Source organism: Balaenoptera musculus, chromosome 9 (assembly GCF_009873245.2).
Source record: "Balaenoptera musculus isolate JJ_BM4_2016_0621 chromosome 9, mBalMus1.pri.v3, whole genome shotgun sequence".
NCBI classification, from domain to species: domain Eukaryota; kingdom Metazoa; phylum Chordata; class Mammalia; order Artiodactyla; family Balaenopteridae; genus Balaenoptera; species Balaenoptera musculus.
The window spans coordinates 29444498-29465771 of NC_045793.1; the positions used below are offsets into that span (position 1 = coordinate 29444498).

Sequence of the window (21274 nt, forward strand, 5' to 3'; positions counted from 1 at the left end):
TATTAGAGCTGAAGAACTATAATATCCCAACAAAGACTGGCACCCTGGAAGAGGTGCCATGGCAAGAAGTACAATATTGCCTTGAAAAGCTTATTAAAAGGGAAATGAAAATATTAAAATAAGAAAACTATTCAGTTTTTAAATAAAATGATCAAGAAAAACAGTGCTACTTACTGAATCACCACATATAATCTTGATTTCCCAAAATTAATTGTAATGGAAATATTTTTAATCCCACAGTTAGGTAAATAATTAGGAGCAACTAATAATTTCATGAAGAGAGACTCTTAGGATAACCCTCCTTACATTAGGATAACCCTTCAATCCAGCAAACTATTTAACATTTAAACGTAGGTTGCTTTTAAGATGTTATTTTGAATGCCCTTCTTACCAACTGTTTTTCTTTATCAAAAATAAAAATACTATTGCATGTAAATTGAAGGAATGCACAGTTCTAAGAAATTCTTTTTAAATATGCAAGTGTAAGTTATGAAAAAGTCTAAATTCTGTCCTTTGGTTAATTTTAAAAGATGGCAAATAACTATTTTTGTGACCAGTCAGGTACATTATTATTCTAGCATTTTCAAAATCACTGCAACTGAAGCTATCATTCTAAGTTGTTAAAAAAAATCTTCAGAACTGCAGGGTGTCAGTGGCCAGTCACAATTCTTCCCTTTTACTTTGAGGTGTGTGCAGTGTGAAACCAAGATGATTGAACATTAGAACCATTCTACCAGGATGATAGGCTGACACTGCTACAAAGTAACAGCCCTTATCCTGTCTACCTGTAGAACTTCTGGAATAACTAAGTTTAAGCTCCTCATCAGAGTCTACATTGCCTCCTACACATTTGGTATGTTTGGTGCTTTTATATCAAGTATCTTACTCTTAGTGATATGAGACAACAACAATCTATTTAATTGAAAATATTATCAATTTAGTTGAAAATATTTGAGAATAAATTTGAGAGTCACAAATTCATAAATATAGCATTGAAATATATCTAACTGGAGAGAACTTAAGAGTTAAAATGACAGCTTCCTTCTGTAAGGAGAGATGATGCAGAAAGGGTCAAGAATTTAATCCACTCATATAGGAAATGCATCTATAAGTGACAACCAAATGTCCCAAGATGTTTGTTTTTATAACTATGGAAGGATTTGCTAGAAAAAAGCAGAATTCAAAGTTGTGACTAGAAATAATAAAGCTGTATAAAAAGTGGGAATATTGTAAGTCAACTGATCCCTGAGTTGTAGTTAACGTTCTTGTGAGAGAAGGCTGAACTTTATCTTTTAGTATGTTAATCATATGCTCTGGTCATTACATATTGTAGGGAGACTCATCTAGAAGCCTAAATAACCTGACGGTGAATGTACCGGTATTTTTAAAAGAAATTTAGGAAAGCATCTTGCTTTATACACAACTGTCTTTACATTGTTTCTATTGTAATTATTGTTACCTAAGTAGAAAGTTTGTGGTTAACAAAGGAAATAAACCACTTAGCAAAGTCCCTGGTACCTAGAAATTACAAATGGAGGTTAGTATTATCGTCTATCTCAGTCATACTTGAAGTGTGTCCCCCAGAATAGTGGCATCGGCATCACCTGGAACTTGTTAGAAATGCACGTTTTCGGCCCCTCTCCAACCATCCCAAATCTACTGAATCAGAAACTCTGTGGGTAAGACCCAGCAATCTGTGTTTTAACAAGTCCTCTGGGTGATTCTGATCCACATTAAAGTTTGAGAACCAATGATGTACATTAACTTACATACAAAGTGAGGTTATATAATTATACTGGTCTTCAATGACCACAAATATTCACTGCAGTATGTATATAGGTGTATGTGTATATATATATGTATCTAGATACATCCATATCTCATTTATATTGATGTATGTGCATACATATATATGAGATATGTCTGATCAAATATGTGATACATATGTAAGATATATAACACATAAAATATATAACAAATTACCACATATATATCATACACTCTATATACATGCATTATACACACACATGCACACACACAGAGTCCTGTATATAGACTTTTCTCATAAGTTCTCTGGGATGTCTGATTTTAAAACAAACCTTTTAATTAGGGAGTTAGAATGATAAATCCATGGTAATTACATATAATGAAACTTAGATATTTTATATAAGATCAGATACCACATGAAAGTAGACAATCCACTGGCTGCTTTGTATATACTATAATGAGGAACAACTAGTTATACTGATTTTTATATTCATTAGTTGACACTAAATATCTTTTTGGATATGGCTCCGTAGTGTATATGAGTTACCTAAATGATATGACAAAAATGCGCTAATAGACAATTAGAAAAAAAGAACTAAGATTAATATTTTAAACTTCACTTTGAGAATAAAACAGTAGAATTTTGGTATTACAAATTAAGCATTATATATATTTTATTGTTCTCAATCATAAAAACGTAGTCCCTAAGAGACAGACACCAATGACACATGTTTCCAGTCTCAGTTTTTTATTAACTCCCTATGTGACCTAGATCAAGCAATCTAGTATCTTTGGGACTCAGTTTATGCAATCATAAATTGCAGATACTAACATCTGCCTTATCTATATTACTTTGATAAGCATGTCTTGTAAATTATTCTACATTCTAGAAGTAGGTAATAAAATGATAAGTTTCAGAATTAGTCTATATGCATTTGATAAAGAGGCATATTCAATTATTGGATAAGACAGACTACATATGATTTTTTTACAGATATGTTTTAAAAATAGGCAAGAATTTTCCCCTAATCCTGTATGATCTTATTTACTTCATTAATTATGTTACTTGCTGCTGTTAGATGTTATATTTGTATTTTCTCCTCATCAGTGGGAGAACATACTCAAATTAAATAAATCTAGTTAGTGCATTGAAGAGAAATTGCTAAGTTTTAGTCAATAATTTAAGGTTTGGCATTTTACAGTACATATAGTCTTTCCATAACAGCATAATCTAGCAAGAACATACAGATGATGTCACTACCTAAAAAGAAAGAAAAATGGATGGATTCCTGATTTTTTTTCTAAATAAATCTAATAAAAATTAAAAAAACACAAGAACTATATTTGAAGCCAGATAACAATTCATATACATGGCAACACTAATGAAATATGGTGATTCATGAATTCCTACTCATTTTCACATAACAGAATGTAAGTGTTTAAACTGGAACAAAGTGTTAAACAGGTATCAAGTCAGAATGTAGAAAAACTTCTCTATCAAAGTGTACAAACTTTTAATTACTGCTGCACTGAAGGAAAAGTAGATAACTAATTCAAGGGCGGAAATAACAAAGAGGAAAACTATACTAATGAGATTGTTGTCTATGTTCTGGATTTTAAATATCTACTTTTATGCAATAAGAGTGCAAGATTTACTTTAGCCTATCTTTTGACCTACTGTTGAGATTTAAATATTTTCATTGTTGATTTTAAAAATGCCTTAAAATGTAATAAAAGCAAATTATAAAACTCTTATGATCAATGCAATGAAATTATCTAGTATTTCATATTCTTAATGGTTTTGAATTTCCCCTTTTCTCCCCCAGTGGCATCTAAAGCAAACATCTGTATTTTATATGCTGCAAGTAATCTGCTAGAAGAAACATCTGGCTGATAAATTAATTTGCATAAAATACATTAACAAATGAAATGCATTTCTACAGAAAATGTTCTAGTGTTGTACATCTTGTCATACAATACCTATACATACTATGCATATTAATGGCCATTATTTAACTTCTTAGAAAGGTGTATAACAGCAAGTATAAAGTAGAATGTATTTTGTTAGTTCACACTGCCCTCTTTAGGCAACATTAAGGTAATCAAACAAAGGCAATTTTTAAAAATTAAAATCTTAAAAAAAAAATCTTACCATTAACTCTCAAAACTTAGCAATAGAACATTTTTTAGAGCCCCCAAGCCGATGTGGATGTGCAATTATCTAATTCCTTTCCACTGGGTGGGTCAGAGAGAGGTGGTACATATATCATATAATTATGAGTTTATAATTCGTTTTATAATTCAACAGAATTAGTTGACAACTTATTTTAGAATATGAGTAAACATTAAAATTAAAATCATCTAAAACACACTCCAATCTATCATTTAAAAAGCAGTGTACTGAAAATGTATTATGCACACAATAATTGGTCTCACATGTAATAGGTATCCTGCAGAATACGAAAAATTGACAATAAATAAAATCACCTTATCTATTTTGGAGAGTGTTAACTTAAGGATCAAAACACGTTGAGTATGCATTTGAAATAATGAATAAAATCATACTTTAAAAACTGTAAATTGATTTGTGAATATCTTGATTTTAAAAAATGATGGCCATTTTACCAAATTTCTCTTCCCATGATTTTTCTATTTTTTGAGGCAGAAGGCCACCACACCTCAATCTATCCCTTGGATCCATAACTAACCTGCCTCTGAAATGTTGAATACTTCTGAGTGCCTGCTAGTAACAGGCGGTGTCGAGGACTGTGGGGATCCAGGAGTTATTTCTGAGTCACCTGCTTCCAGGACCCCATCACCATCTTTTTCATTAATATCTGGAAAACTGAAATCTGTGGAAGTCTCGTTATCATTAAGGCTATCTGAGGTACCTTGCCCTGATCCACTCTCTTCATCACTTGCAGGAACTGCCCAAGTTTTAGATTCTGGGCTGAAAGGAAGCAGGGCATTACCAGTCTGAATGTCATTTTCCTGTTTTCCATCATTGCGCTTGTGGGGTGGCACATGTGTTGGTGGTGATTTATCAGGACTTCTGTCCATATCAGTCTGACTGTCTGATATTACACCTGTGACTTTATTTCCTTCTTCAGAATTCTCAGACAGTGAGTATGAGACTGGGTTATTCTGATCCACAAGACTGTTTTCCTGGGTGTCTGAATCATTCATTACCTTTTCCTGTGATTCTCTATAGGAGGAGCACGACATACACTTATTTATGGCTAAGCCATCTCTATCTCTGCCATCATAATCATCATCATCGTAATCATCAGTATCACCACCATCACCACCACCCACTAAATCAGCATCAGATCTGGCACTTTGAGTCAGCTCAGAAGTTGTTCTAGAAGGAAACAGCAACTTGGTTGTGGTTACAGAGCGATCTTTGTTGGGAGAAATAACTGAAATGGAAACATACGCGTTTCCTAAAGGGACAGAATGATCAGCAGTTACAACTGTATCAGAAACAACTGTTGGGATACCAGCCAATACCTCATCAGACATAGAACCCTTGGCAGAGGTGAAGACTTCATCAGAGTAAACAAGCTTATTTATAAGCGTATCTGGTGGTGCATCAACTGATAAAACAGGAGTAGCAAATGCATGCCTTCCTTCTGGGGGGGCGGCCTGGTTAAGCTCCAAATTGGCAGTTTGGAATGACTCATCATTACTGTACAATGAAGGTACCGCTTGCTGGGAACTTTCGCTTTTAAGCAAAACTGGTTCAAAATATTTCTCACTTGCGTAAGAAATGGTTAAACCTTGAAGTGAAGCAGCGTGCATATTAGAAGTAGGCGATACATCAGAGACTGGTACAGATGTAGCGTGCAGCGTGTTTTCCCTTGAAGTGGAATTTGATGCCATGAGATGCAATATTGTAGAACTAATGTGATCAACCTTGGGGGTTTCAACCAATATTGGATCACTAGGCACAGCTGGAAGAGCAGTTTTAAGCAACGTGTCAACATCAGAAGCCTGAAAGGAAGGTTGCAGCAATACTTCAGTATTAAAAGAAGCTGAGTGCTCATGAAATAAGAGCTGAGTTGAAGGAGATAACATTTCACTAGAAGCAGGGTCAGAGGATGCTGGCTCTGAGTTTGCACTAAGCACAGGTTTAAGCGAAGTATCACCAGATGCTTGAGATACAGCGAGTGAAGACTGAACTGGAAAGTTATTTTCTGGAACTTGACTAATCTCATGAGCAAAAACCTTAGTAGCAGTAAAAGCAAGAAGCCCTGGGAGGATGCCCTTTGTGCTAGAAGTGCAAACAGGGGATTCTTGTAAAGACGCATTCAATTTATTTACATTATCATACAGGTCGGGCATGACTGTGCTTTCAGAAGGGTAAATCAGCTCACTGAAAGAAGAAATGTGTGGTTCCGTCTCATTTCCATTTATTATGTCACTTTTAGAAAGCAGCTTGTTATTATCCCCAAACATAGATGTAAATTCAGCTACAGAAACAGGTGAAGACACGTTAAGGGCTGTCAGACCATCTGTGTCAGATAAAAGAAATTCACTATCAGAGGAGGCTCCAGACCACTCCCCATCACCAGAGAGCCCATGAGTAGGCTGCAGCAACGGTGCACTTGGGGTTACTAAGGGAGACTCAGGCATCGGTACGTGGTTAGGGCTGCCAAGTAAGGAACCCTGAACAGACTCATGCACAGGTACTGCAGAACTGTAAGAAACACTGAAGAGGTATTGGGAGCCCTCATCATTAGTTAAGGCATAAGAAGGTTCAGGCCCTGAAGAACGTGCATGCATCATGACATCACTGCTGGACGGTTCAGCTTGAGAAAACATAAGCGTTTTATAAAGCACACCAGGTTCACTACCACCGAATTCCAAGGTCTCTGAGGCAGCATGAGTAGTGGTCTGATGTGACACCACATCAGAATATGGAGCAAGGCTGGGCTCTAATAGCAAATCACCCCCAGCCACTGGCAGAGAAGCATGCAGGGACACCTTATCACTCTCAAGAGCTGAAGTAACTTGTGGAAGGATTTGAGAAGCATGGTGAAACAATTCACTACCGAAGGAAGCAGAGGAAAATGGAAGCAAAGGCGCATCATCATAGGAAGACAGGATGGATTCAAATGACACACCGACACTGGGAAATACAGGCGTAGCATGCAAGGCCGAATCACTACTTGAAGCAGCAGGGGTAGTGTTGAGGATCTGATTGTCAAGCAACAAAGGGGTGACTAGAGGAAAGACTTCACTACTGTAGGAAGGTTGGAGAGGTGTCTCACCATTGTATACTGGTTGAGTTGTCTGCGGGTGTACCAGGTTGACGGTGGGGACCGAATCATGTTGTCCAGAGGATGGAGTAAAAGCATGAGGTGTTACCTCAGCTGGGAAGTAAGCAAAGGTAGAATAATGTGGCATTTCCACATCTGTGACCAAGGGACCCTGTGACACCAGTGGGCCTGGAGGAGAGGACTCAGTTGTCTTCTCAGATTCGTCAATATCCATCTCGGTGTAATTAGTCTGGAGAAAGCTCCCTCTACCTGATCCAGCATCGGGCAGTGTTGTCACATCTGTAGTACTAGGAAACCACACATTTCCATCAACGGAAGGATCCTTTAGAGATTCTTCCGAACCTGAGGAGGCTGAATCTTCTGAAGCATTTCTCGTAGATTCTGGTATAAGGACATCGTATGTGACTGCCTCTGGGATTTCTGAAGAAAACACATAGCCATGGGATATGCTCTCAGAAACGAATGGCACAGCGGAAGTTGCAGGACTGGAGCCTGAAGAATCATCAGCTTCCGTACTGAGCTTGAAATTGGTCAATAAACTCTCTTCCCCACTGATATCAGTAGATACCTCTTGAGATTCCGTTACAGAAATTGTATTTGAATATTCCACAGTCCCAGACAAGTTCATCTGTGGAAATCTGAGAACAGTTTTAGAGCCATCACTTAAAGAGGCTGAAGTGCCTGCCAGAGTGAGAGATGGTAGCTGGGTCGCAGTCTGTGAAGTCAAAGGAACATCTTTTTCTGGGTCTAATTCAGTGACTGGTTGGGAAGTGGAATCTAAGGGTGTGTTGGGAATATCACCCTTTCCAGAGAATTCGCTTCCTCTTGCTGGGGACTGGTTAGTCTTGGCCTCATTGTATTTCGTCGCTACTTGGTTGTAGTTTGTTGTGGTAGGAATCTGGGGTTCCTTTCTCCTGATTTGGTTTGTGGTACCGTCTCTACCGGGATTCACAACAGTGTCTTCTTCAGTGTCCTTTCCCTCTTCTTCCTCCTTTGAAAAACAAATAAGATTTAATGGGATATAAGGAAATAAGAGAAAAATGAAATCTTAATAATATCTTATACTGCATTATGTTGTGAATCTTCACTTGTGGGATTCTGGGAACTTCTCATAAGGCACCACCCCATAGAAGCCATGACTCTATCCTATAACCATTATTATCCACCCTTGAGGGAGAGTAACTAAACTTAATGAAAACATCTTATTTATGGCTACTTTATTTTTATTTTTATTTTATTTTATTTAATTTGATGAAAGGAAATAAATTAATAAATACCACAGCTTTGAAAAGAAGACACATTGTAGTGGTATTTACTTACTGAGAGTGTTATTTAACACAGTATTTATTTTCTTGTGTTTATATTTCTCTGTTCAGTTCATCTGGCAACAAGCTAAATAGCAATTAGCTTCTTGTATTGTGAAATGGCAATGAAACAACTAACTTCAAAGACAAAAGTAGCTGTATATTCAGAATATTTCATTGTATATATTTAGGATAAATCACAATTTTTAAGCCATCATAAGAGGAAGGTTTAGGACTGGAAGAGATTTTTCGTTTTGTTTATTATTTTGTTTTAAATACTTTTCCCTGAGAATTTCATCTTAGACGGAGGCAGACATTTTAAAGACAACTTGTCAAAATATGGTTCTAGTACTGGTCATTAAATTTCGTGTTTCCTTTAGAAACACTATTCAGGTGACCCAGTCTTTCATGAACACTTAATCACTATAATGGCCCAGGAGTTATCTGGCTAGAGGTCAACCAAAACCCGTGCTTTCTTTTTTTTTTTTAAACTGTGCATTTTATAAAACATCTAATCATATGTTTAGAAAACTAAATTGCCAAACGTATCAAGATATGATATTTTTTGTCCACATGGGACATGATTTTGTAAGTTTGTTAGCACTGCCATCTATTAGACCTCTTAAGACCATGTGCCTTAAAAAAAGAAAAAAGCTACCGAGTACAAATTAGTCACTGAGAACGTGACCAATATCAGTAGAAAGAATCTGAACCTTTAACCACGTGTGCTCATGAGCTTTTGTCTCATACACACAGAAAGAGGCACTGTATGAAACACAAGCTTTCAAGCTTAATGTCTGCATCATTATCCAGAGCTTAATTATTTAGTTGGTTTTAAGTATTTTTTTTAATTTTAAGGCACATGTGACAACCCTGAGAAGTGAGTCATTAAAAATGGATATTCTCTTAGATTCCCCAGATACATTTCCTCACTAGTGGTATTTCCTGATAAAATTTTGCATTCTGTTTGATGCCTTGTTCACAAGGACAACCAGGAGATTTTACCAAATAATTTCCTGAATAAATATTCCCCTAATCTTCAAGCCCAAAAACTTCATGTAAAAGGAAATAAGAATAGTTTGCCTTGACTCGCTCTTGGTGAAAGATACTCTTCTTTCCTTAGAAGGTCTCACAAACATTTGTTTTATAATCTGATCCAGAGTTTCTCTGAGGATCAGTGTTAAACTTAGCAATATGGAGTTTCTGAACTCTTCCTCATTTTTGCAAATCTGGATATTTGCCTAGTTTTCTGGTATCACTCCACACTCTTACCCTTTATCAAGACATTCAAACTTTTTTTCTGCTCTATTCCAATCTCCATTTCCTTCTCTCCTCATTCTCAACAGATGGCTTTCCTGGTTATAGAGAAAGTAGAAGCCACTAGACAAAAACATACCTCTTCCTAATGTTAAAACATCAAAAACCGGGACCAACGAAATCCACCCCTGCCCCTCTCATCCTGTTGTAACTGAAGAGATGTTCCCCTTTCTTTCTATTTCCTACATTTGTGTTCTAATCCATTCTCTATCATCTTCTCGGGAACTGAATACAACTATTTCCCTCTATTTTGTATTTTAAATTTTTTGCTTTCTTGAATGGATCATTCTCATCAGCTTAAACTCAGATCTCTATTTAAAAGGAACATAAAGAAAAATCTCTAATTCAACATCTAGTATTCATTTTACCTCTCCCCTTCTCTTCACAGTAAAGTTCCCAAAACACATGTCATCTATCTTCTCTATGTGATCTGACAATTTCTATCAAATCTCACAATAACATTGCTTCTCTTCCTCTTTTCTTAGATTCCCACACAAACCTCCTTTATCATCCTCCTATCACAAGCTATGTAGATGTCTATAAAACTGTTCTTAAAACATAATGCCACTCACCTTTTCTTCTATTCGATCTTTTGGAAAAAAAACTATACACACATTAAACACACATATCCCTTTCATTGCTTTCTTTTCTAGCAGATTTTAGACTGTGAGGTTCAGATACCTCTTAGAATCTGATGAAAGTAATGGACCTTTCATTAATCCCACCCAACTAAGTCTTGTACATCTCTATGAGGTCATATTATCTCATGTCAACATTTCAAGAAGAATATATGATTCATGTTCTATGATTACTTTATACATATCTGAAACCACAAATATTTTAATGGACACTGTTTCCTATAACTTCTTATGGAGTTATTGTGAATCTCTCTTTCACTATGGTTTTGATCTGGATCACACCTGTTATCCTTCACAACTTCTATTAAAATTTTTTTATTGTAAAGCCTTGATTGTGCTGGAGATACTTTGTCTTTCAAAGTCATGCATTCCTATTGGAAGAGAATTTGAGGAACATCTCCCAAACTATTCATTTCCATATTCAAGCTTAGAACCATCATCGATACATTCCAGATGTTTGCCAACCTCTATCATTCATTCCTGCATGAATCGATGAAAGTGAATAGTGTTATGAACTGTGTTTGTGTCCCCCCTAAATTCACATGTTGAAACCCTACACCCCAAAAGTGATGGTCTTAGGAGGTGGGGCCTTTGGGAGGTCATTAGTATTAGATGAGGTCATAAGGTGGAACCCTCATGAATGGGATTAGTGCCCTTATATTAAGAGTCATGAAGGATTGCTTCTTCTGCTCTGCTCTCCACCATGTGAAGACACAACAAGAAGTCTGTAGTCAACAATCCAGAAGGGGCTCTCATCAGAACCCAGCAGTGCTGGTGCCCTGATCTCAGACTCCCAGGTTCCAGAACTGTGAGAAATAAATGTTTGCTGTTTATAAGCCACTTAGTTCATGGTATTTTGTTATAGCAGCCCAAACTGACTAAGACACAAACCAATGATTGTAAAGATAATTTCTTTTTCTTGCCTTTGACTTGATTCTGGTAATCATTTCTAGGTATATTTATATCCACATGCATGTGCTCACGTGTGTGCATGCAAACACACACAGACACACAGAGGTATCCTTAGCTGAGTTCTGTGAACTCTTGATGAAATGCAGACTGGTCATTTTGGTAAAATAGTCCTTTGTAAGAGAGAACTGCCATAAGATAAATAAATTATTGAGGTAATTATATCTGTGAAAACACAACTTAATTGCTATTTATTACGAGACAGTAGAATTAGTTTTCACAAGTTACCAGCTCATACATACATATGCACTTATGGACAAATTCATACTATCATTAACAATAGAACCTGGCTTTAACATCTAGTCTCAGTTATAATGAATAGCACATTTGGGCTTAGGATGAAATATTGAATATAAGCACAAACAGTCATTTTCTCTCTATTTCAAAAATTAAGACAATGTTAAAGTTTATAAATATCCTTAGATGCCCATTTACTTAAAGAACCTTGTGTTAACAACAGACATTTATAATATAAGTAGTCCAAACAAAAATAATCAAATTAAATGGGCAAAAGAATATATACAATTTATACTTTGACTCATATTTATAATCAATCTGTCAATCATTGGTTAAGTTAGTTAAAAATAAGCTGTACCAATATTAAGGATTGCTTAAATATTATTTTAGTCTTTTAGAAACATTTGAACATGAAAAAATTCCAATTTGTGGCTATAGTTCACAGCTATCATTATTTTTAAAGTTCACTGTTTTTCTAATTATCAACAAACCTTTTCTATCTCCTTTTAAAAATTATACCAATTAAAGTGTCTTCCAACTTCTTCATAAAAAAATCATGTATATTAATTACATGTCTATCTACAAAGCTCAGCAACTAATCCCACAAACAATGAATAATGCAACATGAACTTTTTATTAATGCAACGTCTGAAACCTAACCGGTAATTCAAACCAGACTTTTTAATTTTAAAGCACTTGAATAAAAAGTAGCTATGATACCTTAATTATTTCTTCAGTTCCAATTAATTCAGGAAAGAGGTCAAGTTCTACAAAATTAAAAACAAAATTATTAACACTTTTATTCAACTATTTCAGCCTTATGGGTCAACCGTTGGATGGAAAGAGGGAAAAGGGGAAAAAAAGACTGTTAGTTTGGAAAATACAGAATTGCCCAAAATAAAAATTTTGAATTTCAGTTTTCAAGACTACTGAATGTTACATAACACAACACTACATAAACGTACAGGAAACTGCACTCAAAACCTTCATCTCTATCCTCCAACTCCAACTCCCTTCCCTATTCTCACCCTAACTGTGATTGAAGCTAAGAAGGGAGAAGGGGACAGTGAGGCTGATATTACTGGGTGTAAAGAAACCCAAGTAATTTTTCATCAGTGTAGACTTTCATTCTTAGCATAGCTGATAAAAGCATAGTTGGGAAAATGCCAGGGGAGAATTGACGGATTTATTTTCTTATTCAACTACTTATTCCTCAAGGTCCACTTCTGACTGAAGATCAAGTAGGTCTTTTTTATTCTTCAGATTTAGGCTCATACGTATTTGTACACAGGGTACTGCACCAGGTAAAAGGAAGAATGTTTTCCAGCAGGTCCAGCCTGGATTGGCAGCAGGAAGGACTGACCGGGGTTAGCCCCACACCTTCTTCCCAGGCATACTCAACTAATGCCATCTATGCGAGGAATATAATGACCAGGATCATTTAAGTCTGATTTTCCCAACTGGCTACAATCAGCGTATTTCTAGTCCTTGGCTATCTCAATCCTAAAACAAGACCCATCAGTAAATGTTAGGAAAGATAAGGAGTTGGTTCCCTCTCTCCAACAAGGAATGTAGCCCCACTGCCAAATTACTGAGGAGCTCGAGGACCACTTTTCCTCACTCTTCATCCAAGCTGCATCAGGAAGATGGGAGACAGGGTAACTGGGAGGGCTTGAGCATTATTACAAAGATGCCCTTCTTATGCCTATTATTTTAGAGAATCTCATTCCATCTCCAAAGTTTATGCTCTTCACTATCCTAAAGCTGCTTATATTCTATTTTTTATGCCTCTATAGATCCTCAAAGGAAATGCATAGTCTACAGAATTTTCAAAGGCATAACTGAACTAACATTAAATATTTATCAAATCCAGGCCTGTTTTACAATATAGACTTTCTTGAGTTTATTTTTATGATAAAATTTCTAGGTATTAAGAAATGTAAAACTATAAAATATAGTTATGTGCCTGAATTCTATTTAGACGAGAACTCAAGTAAAACATAGAAGTAAGCAAGCCCAGGCCCCATGAAGATTTAGATAAAATAAATACTCTTGACTATTTATTTTAAAGTTACTTACCCTGAATAATTTTCGATGCTATAAAAATGAAAATATTCATGGGAAACAATCATAGTCTTAAATCTTAACTCTCAATTATTATTTTTTTCTTGTTAAAAGAAGGAATTTGAAAACTTTCATTTGGATCGTGAGTGTTCTCCTTTTTCTATTTTTGTCTCTGTGAAACCCTTTCCCACCCTGTTTTTCATGCTCTTTATTCTTTATATTTTTAATTTAAAGTGATTTCAATAGTCTGAAACTGTGTCTCTATAACCTCCAAGGAAACCAAGATATGTGAATTTTAAAATCGGTTGCAACTAAACTGTGAGAGAGAAATAAAAACAACGTTTAATATGATTTTCTAAAAACTACAATTAGAGAAGTTCATGCATGTAAAAATCTCCCATTTCAGCATGTGAACAATACATAATTTTATTGAAAATGTTTTTATATGGAGTCACTCCTTTTCATGTACTTTTAAAATACTTTAACATTAATAAGGGCAAATCATAATCAAATGCTTGTTAAGTGATATGTATATTATACAGTAGATTTTTCTCTGTTAAGAGGCTACCGAAAAACATTTCAGCGAGAGTCCATTCTCTTCAATGTTCTTACAGAAGTGTTTTTAAAAACTGGTCTAACTTCACCTAACTTTATACTTTTAATGAGCAAAGGTAATTCTCTTATTTATTGTCAGGGTTGGGGTGGGGTGTATATAATTATTACATTGAGGACTGATTTTCTTTTCTTTCAGTACTCTCTGTGTGTATTGCATTTGATTAATTTTTATCGTTTGACCAGAGCATAACTTAACTGTATAGATTATGTTTCCTATTAAGTTAAAATACATAATTCTACTCAATCATATCCTCTAACGAGTATCAGGATCAGTGAGTTCTACTCTAACTGGCTTTGCTGTTTACCGCAATAAGAAGTAAGAAGTTTCCTTTGGGCCCCTTCAGGCCCTAGGGGCAGAACCTATGGGTCCAAGCAGCCCTTTGATCCTTCTTTATTTCATGGCACACTCATGGATGAATACCCAAGTATGGGTGCCTTCGTGTTGGTACGTAAAAACCCACTTTGAAGGATTTTCATTTTGGTTTCCTACTAGACTCAGATCATTTGAATTGACCGAAATTCTGGGGTTGCCCAGGAACACGTTAATAGCCCTGCCCAAAATAATCTAGAAGTCTTTTGCTGAGCCTCTTCAGAACAATTTTGAAATAAAATAATTTTGAGAGGTTGTTTCTATCTCCTTGGAGAATCCGAGCCATACTCCTAGGTCTGAGAGTACTCAAGGTCTAGCGCTGCTGATTGGCACAAGGTCTCAGAATGGGTACACTTTGGCCTGCTGTTTTCTTGCAAATAATCACTAATGTTTTAGTGGCCACTGGTCTGACTCAGGCACTGACTCAGGCACATATATTAAACAGTTCAAAAATTATATTGGTTTACAGAATCTTTTCACTTCATCAAAAGAGACTCCATGAAGGATACAAAAAGTCCAGTAGTGAAGATTGTCAATATATTTTTTTGACTGAACACTTAAAATTCACATTTATGTGATAATAGAACAAAACCTATTGGTTCGTTCTGGTTTTGTTTTGAGGCACATGCAATGTTAGATCTTCTAAAAGAGCATGTTAGTCACACATTAACATGCCATAACACAAAAAAGCAACACTGATGTAGGTTGGCAAGCAAGGCTTATTTAATTGTTTGAAGGTTGTAAGCCAAGTTTCACGGTGCAAAAAGGCAAAAGCAATGTAAACTGCAATCTCTTTAAAGTGTGATTTTAAAATATCATTATATAATAACTCCTGTAGTGTAGTATGGTACAGGCTGAATAAGGACAATATATAGCGATTTAACAAAGACAATTGTTATACAAATGAAAAGCACACAAAACAGGAAAATGTGTTGATCTAATTCACCATGCATTTAAATTTAACACATATAATTATCAAGGCCCTAAAACATGTACTTAAATAATGTCCTCTATAACTATATCATAATTAGATCTACATTATAGAAACGAGCATAATTATTTTAGTTACAACCAAAAAAAAAAGAAAAATTTCTAAAAAAGTTTTTAAAAAGAATATCCATTTTGTTTAGCCTTAAAAAGGTTTCCTCGACAATTTAAATTGTTTCTGAACATGAGTTAATGCATTTATCTTAAAATAGCGATTTATAATAAATTTAATGGACACTAATTTATGGTGATACTGTTGTACATAACAACAAATGTAATTAAAAATGCACAAGTGATAAATTAATCAAATTAGCCAAAGTTAAATGCACAATTTGGAAGATTGAGTTTTCCTTCACAGATATTGATTAGAATATTTAAAATCTGTGACTGAAGGAATGAGGGCAATTATAAGTGATCTCCTTCATTCCTTTTAAACAAAAGCAACAAACAGTACAGTATTTAGGAAACAGCTTATCCAAAATAATAGAATAATTCAATAGCGTACATTACAATGTTACTAAGGTAATGAAACAACATGATTAACAGGATGAAATGGTACTAATAAAAACCATGAAATAAGCAGCAAACTCAAAAGCCACTTACATCTATATTAGCCACATAAAACATAAAATTTACAAATCTTGTAGGTACTATCACACTAAACCACAGGATAGTACTGCTGTCAAGACTTTTACTGTGATATATTTACCATAGAAACAATCTTTAAGGTAATGTAATTTCAATAATGAACTGAAAATATATGGGCTGAAATGCCATTGTAGTCCTCACAATCAGAAAGAATGAGTTCTAAGAAAGTACTAATATTTTCTTTATAAAAATAGAAAGAGCCCAAACTTTGGGTAAATTGGTTTTTGACAAAGGACTTTTTGGTAGAAATAACTAAAGAATAAACTAAGTTTTTAACCCTTGGCTTTTAAGAGTAATATCATAGTAAAATATCAAATCAAATACCATCTTTTACCAAAACATGTACAAAATGCTCTAAGGGACTGGGATATCCATGGAGATTAAATGATGTGTCCAAGCTAGCACCTCATTAGTTCAATGGTGTCCCGATCCTTTGAACAAATAGAAATTAAGTTATAATATGTATTATTTTGTACAAATGGTGTAAGTGCTACAAATGATACAAGTACGTTATACTTTGTGCCAGTATAGACTCAGTCTAAAAGGATCACTCAGAAATCACTTCTGTAGAAAATAGACATTTGATCTGTTTTTCCATATGCAATAAGCTTCTCTCTCAAAAATAAAAAACAAAAAAATTCAGAAAGTCTAAACTTTTAGCATAGTGGCTAGAGTAAGAAAGTGTACAACATAAATAGCTAAAATTATTTTTTGTAAACTCCTGGGAAATTGTTTTATGTTCAGAAATTAGAGTGGTATAATCAAACCAAGATAGTAAAGTTAAGTGAATGTATTCAATATAATTCATATCCTAAAATACACAATAGTATTAGAGGAGATTTTTATATACCACATTTAAACAATTCACATATGATGTTGGCCAACATGGTCAATGGTGCACTGCTACAGATGTCATTTTGGGCATGGATCAATATGGGGAACTTTGGTGAAGGATGACATTCAATGGAGGGGCATGATATGGTACAGTGAAACCACGGTCAGTTAATTTCATACTCACCTTTCAATAAGACTTAGAGCTCACATTCCATTAAAAAAAAACCCGATTTTGAAAAATAATGCTAAATAAAAGCAATAGGAAAGATGGTTATACCCAGGACATGAGGCAGATCATAAGAAATATTATTAAATAATGATTTTGCCATCATGAAAGTAGTAATATTCATTAGCCATCAATGCTCTAACTTGGGAAATATCTTGGCAAGTTTTGTAGCCTGTGGTTTGGAAGGATCCATAATCTAACATCGAATGCTCTGACATATATTCTTTAACTTAAAAGTTCAACTAATGAGAACAACTATGATGAGGTAATCAATGAATGAGCTTGTAATAGATTAAAGCCCTGCTATGGCATATAGACCACAAACGCAAATCAACAGACATCAGTTTTCCTTCCATATGTAAAAGTGAAATATGCTACAATTAATATCACTTGTAACCATCGCCATTAAAAACTTGTGAAAATTTCAGTGAGTAGCCTCATGATAGGGATGACCAAAGAATATTTACATTTATGTATGTATGTATGTTTGCATATATTTATGAACATGCATGTGCATGTGTATATATATATGCATACACATATATGTCATATATAATTCCATTCTATCACTTTAAAAATGCTTATACTAACAAAAGGAAGGCTTTAATTTAGTTATGTAAATTTGTAAATTGTCAAATTATGATGGTCAGCACTTCATTCAATTATTGCATATGCCTTGAGATCAAAGATTTTCCTGTAATACTTAGAGAAGATGCATGCAAATGAAATACAATTAGAAACAACTTTTTTGTTTGCTTTTATGGAATAATACTGGCAAATCTAAGAGGAAAGCTCCCCCTCCCCCACCAAATTATAAAAAGTGGATTAAAATATCTAAGATAAACTTTTGAGATGCTTTGTATAGATATTTCAAAGTACCTCACATGATCCTTGAATCACGTATATACTTACTACAAAATGCTTTGGGGGCTGAAAGAGGAAATAAACACAAATGAAACCAACTCTTTATTTTCCAAAATCAAAGTCTTTATATTTACTTAGCTATTTTCATTTGGTGGCCAGTACAGACATTACCATAGGTTTCGCTGTTCTTATTTTACAAATAGAAAACTTCAGTATTAAGAATAAATTTACTTATTGTGCTGCACCATATCTGCTGAATGAAAAATGAGTTCCATGCTTTACAAAATTACCTGATGATCCAGACTAAAAAGGAAATCATTTTGCCTTTTGGCCAAAAGAATATAAAGTCAGAGAGAAAGCACCAATGCATTCAGAAATTAAACTAGCCTCGTTTATTTAGATAAGGCATATCAGGGGGTCACTTACCAGGGTCATCGGAAGGCATGTCCACTATCAGCTGGTCGCTGTATTTTCCATATAAGCCATTAGTGCATATGGCTACTATTTGAAGAACATAACTCATATTGGGTAGTAAATTATTAAGAATAGCACCCTAGAAGAAAGGTGGCAGTAATTATACAAATGTATTATTCTCATAGGAGTACTAACATACTAGACATCGGTCCTTAGAAAAGATTTTCTCATTTGTCAATAGAAAAATTTATATTTATTAACCTGAGAAAAAATTCTACGCAATGCTGTTAAGTTGAACTTGTGATATTTGTGAATTAGGGAGATACTGGAAAACTACACTTTTTTTTTCTTTTTACAAATCAGATCTAGTATTAGAAAATTTCATATTTTAAATATTTATTTAAAATTTCTATGTAAATAGAATTATTATCTTCTTCACATCATTATGAAGTGAAAAATAGTATATTCTCATAAATTCCACAACTTTCTCAATTCATAGTGTCTTTGTTCTAGACATCTGAATTAAAAAGTTGTTACAAATCTCATTATTTTGTTTATATGATATTCAACACCAGCTTTTGTTTAAATGCAGGTTCCTAGGGCTTGAGTGACACCCCAGTGAGTGTCTGTATTCAGAGTTCAATGTCTTGGACCTATACTGGGGGCTTTCTTGAGGGGTTTTCTCAGCTATACCCCAATGCCTCCCTACCAGGGCAAAGTTTAATACTGAGATGTTCAGGTCACAGAAGGAATCTGTACTTTATTTTCTTTAATTCTTGTGCATGGGTGGGGAGCAAGAGGACGTGGATCCTTTCCTAAGGATTACCTGCCTCATGTCTCAGAAGTTCTATCTCAATTGACTTCACATCTGTTACTTGGAAATTTGATGCAAAGAAAAGGACTTTCAAGATGCCTACTCTATTCCCTACTCTATTTCCCTTGTGCTGCTTCAGTATGATGGGGAAACAACATATGACGGTATCGGAGCACTGACATTCCAGGCCCAATTCTTTCCCCAACGGTGAGAGCATAAAGTATTTAACTGTTCTTTGAGCCCTTTTCTTCGTAAAGAGAGGCTGCACTAGATGATCTCCAGTTCTAAGTCTTCCATAAGTGTCTACTCTACAATGTTGCTGTTGGCAAAGTTGTGGTCTCCATGTAATTCAAAACATTAGTAAGAACCTAGTGTCAACCACTGTAAGTTGTGACATAGTTAAAATAACTTCTGTGCCCCCTTCACCCCACTAGAGAGCTTCATACAAAGTCTAAAGTCACAAAAGGCAACAATATACAATCATTTTAAGTTCTTACCCTAAAAATTAAACTACAATACACGAAACAACTGATTTTATAGTTACCAAGTCTTGATAGCCATCTGTCAAAAACTCATGCTTGGTTTGGTCTTCTCCCTCTAACTGCTGGTACAGAACTGCGAACTTCTCAATCATGGTATCATAAACTACTCGAGGTCTCTCCCACGTAACAAGAAGGCTGGTATAATTCTCTGGGTCAGCTTGAACATTTTCTGGTTCTGAACTACAAACTTCAGAGAAAAAAAAAGTACAGTTATTGATACAACTGTCACCCTCTAGGATTTCAACAAGTGAAACATATTCTATGAACATTTTTGTTGTATTTTAATAAAGGGTAAAAAGTTACACTTTCCCACTGTGGCACTTTGGTTCATGCCATTTCCTGTATCTGAGATACTTCCTCCTTCCTTCTGTGAATGAAAAATGTTGCCTGCCGTATCAGTAAACAAAGGATGTTGCAACCATCAAGCCATCACATTACAGCTGCCCCAACAGTGCACCCTGAGGAGACTCAGGATGACGACGTACAGGAAACTGACCCCAGATAGCTGAGGTGCATATCAAAGGAATGATTTCAGTGAGCCCAGACTCGTGCATCTTCCGATACATAGAAAAATGCTAAATTCCTTAACTTGAGATATCTGGTTGTCTTTAATTAACGGTAGGTAATCTTTTGATGTTCTGACTACCTGGTCCTTGTTGCAAAAACTCCTATATATCCTGGCTCCCCCTTTGCTTCTTCAGAGCAGTCCCTCAGAGTGATCTGAGAGACCTGTCTCCTGGGCTTGAAGTGCTCAGAATGTCTGCCGAATAAAACATAACGCTCAACTTTTAGGTTGTGCATTTTTTTTTCAGTCGACACCTCCTATCTCTATCTGTTGACGTCTGATCTTCCCACTCAGGAAATGTCTTGATCAAGCGCAACCTTTTCTGTTATGCACGCTTTGATCTCTGCTGAAGTGATCTTTGTCATTTTCAATTGTCTGTTTTGTTTTACCACTATTATTTCATTGCATAATTGCCTCTTCTATTATATATATTTTTTCCAAATGGGTCTTAACTCCTTTAGTAGATTATAAACATAAGAATCAGAGCTTCATATTTCTGTATTGCCCAGAACACTGTCTTGAATATATCTGGCATACTGATTCATTTTCAAAAATAAAGGAACAAAGGATATCTTCAAGTTTATTGTGTCTTTATTACACTTGTTGGGTACCTGACAAATATGCTTAGCTCTGGATGAGGAGAATTTCAATGATAAAAGATGTTTTATTATCAGATGTTTTATTGTTTGAAAATCCTTAAAATAATTAAAAATTCCCTATCACAGAAAACCATAGAAGGACAACTAAAACTATTATTTCAATATTTTTCAGACCTGCTGACAAAAATCCCACTTTGGCATCATAAATAAATTAAGCA

At 35.0% G+C, this 21274-nt stretch overlaps 1 protein-coding gene across 4 annotated transcripts in view; it reads right to left on the bottom strand.

Annotated features, from left to right (window-relative positions):
• The window catches only part of PTPRZ1 (protein tyrosine phosphatase receptor type Z1), a 163693-nt gene that overhangs the window by 33589 nt on the left and 108830 nt on the right, over positions 1-21274 (bottom strand). For 2 of the 4 annotated variants that reach the window (XM_036864020.1, XM_036864021.1), the window contains exons 9-12: positions 19895-20079; positions 18549-18675; positions 12235-12281; positions 7041-8040 (exon numbers count right to left, since the gene is read on the bottom strand). In XM_036864020.1, the coding sequence (XP_036719915.1) occupies positions 7041-8040; positions 12235-12281; positions 18549-18675; positions 19895-20079 (1359 nt within the window). Of the gene's footprint in view, positions 1-4475; positions 8041-12234; positions 12282-18548; positions 18676-19894; positions 20080-21274 lie in introns of all 4 variants that reach the window. The other 2 variants (XM_036864019.1, XM_036864018.1) reach the window with 1 other exon arrangement.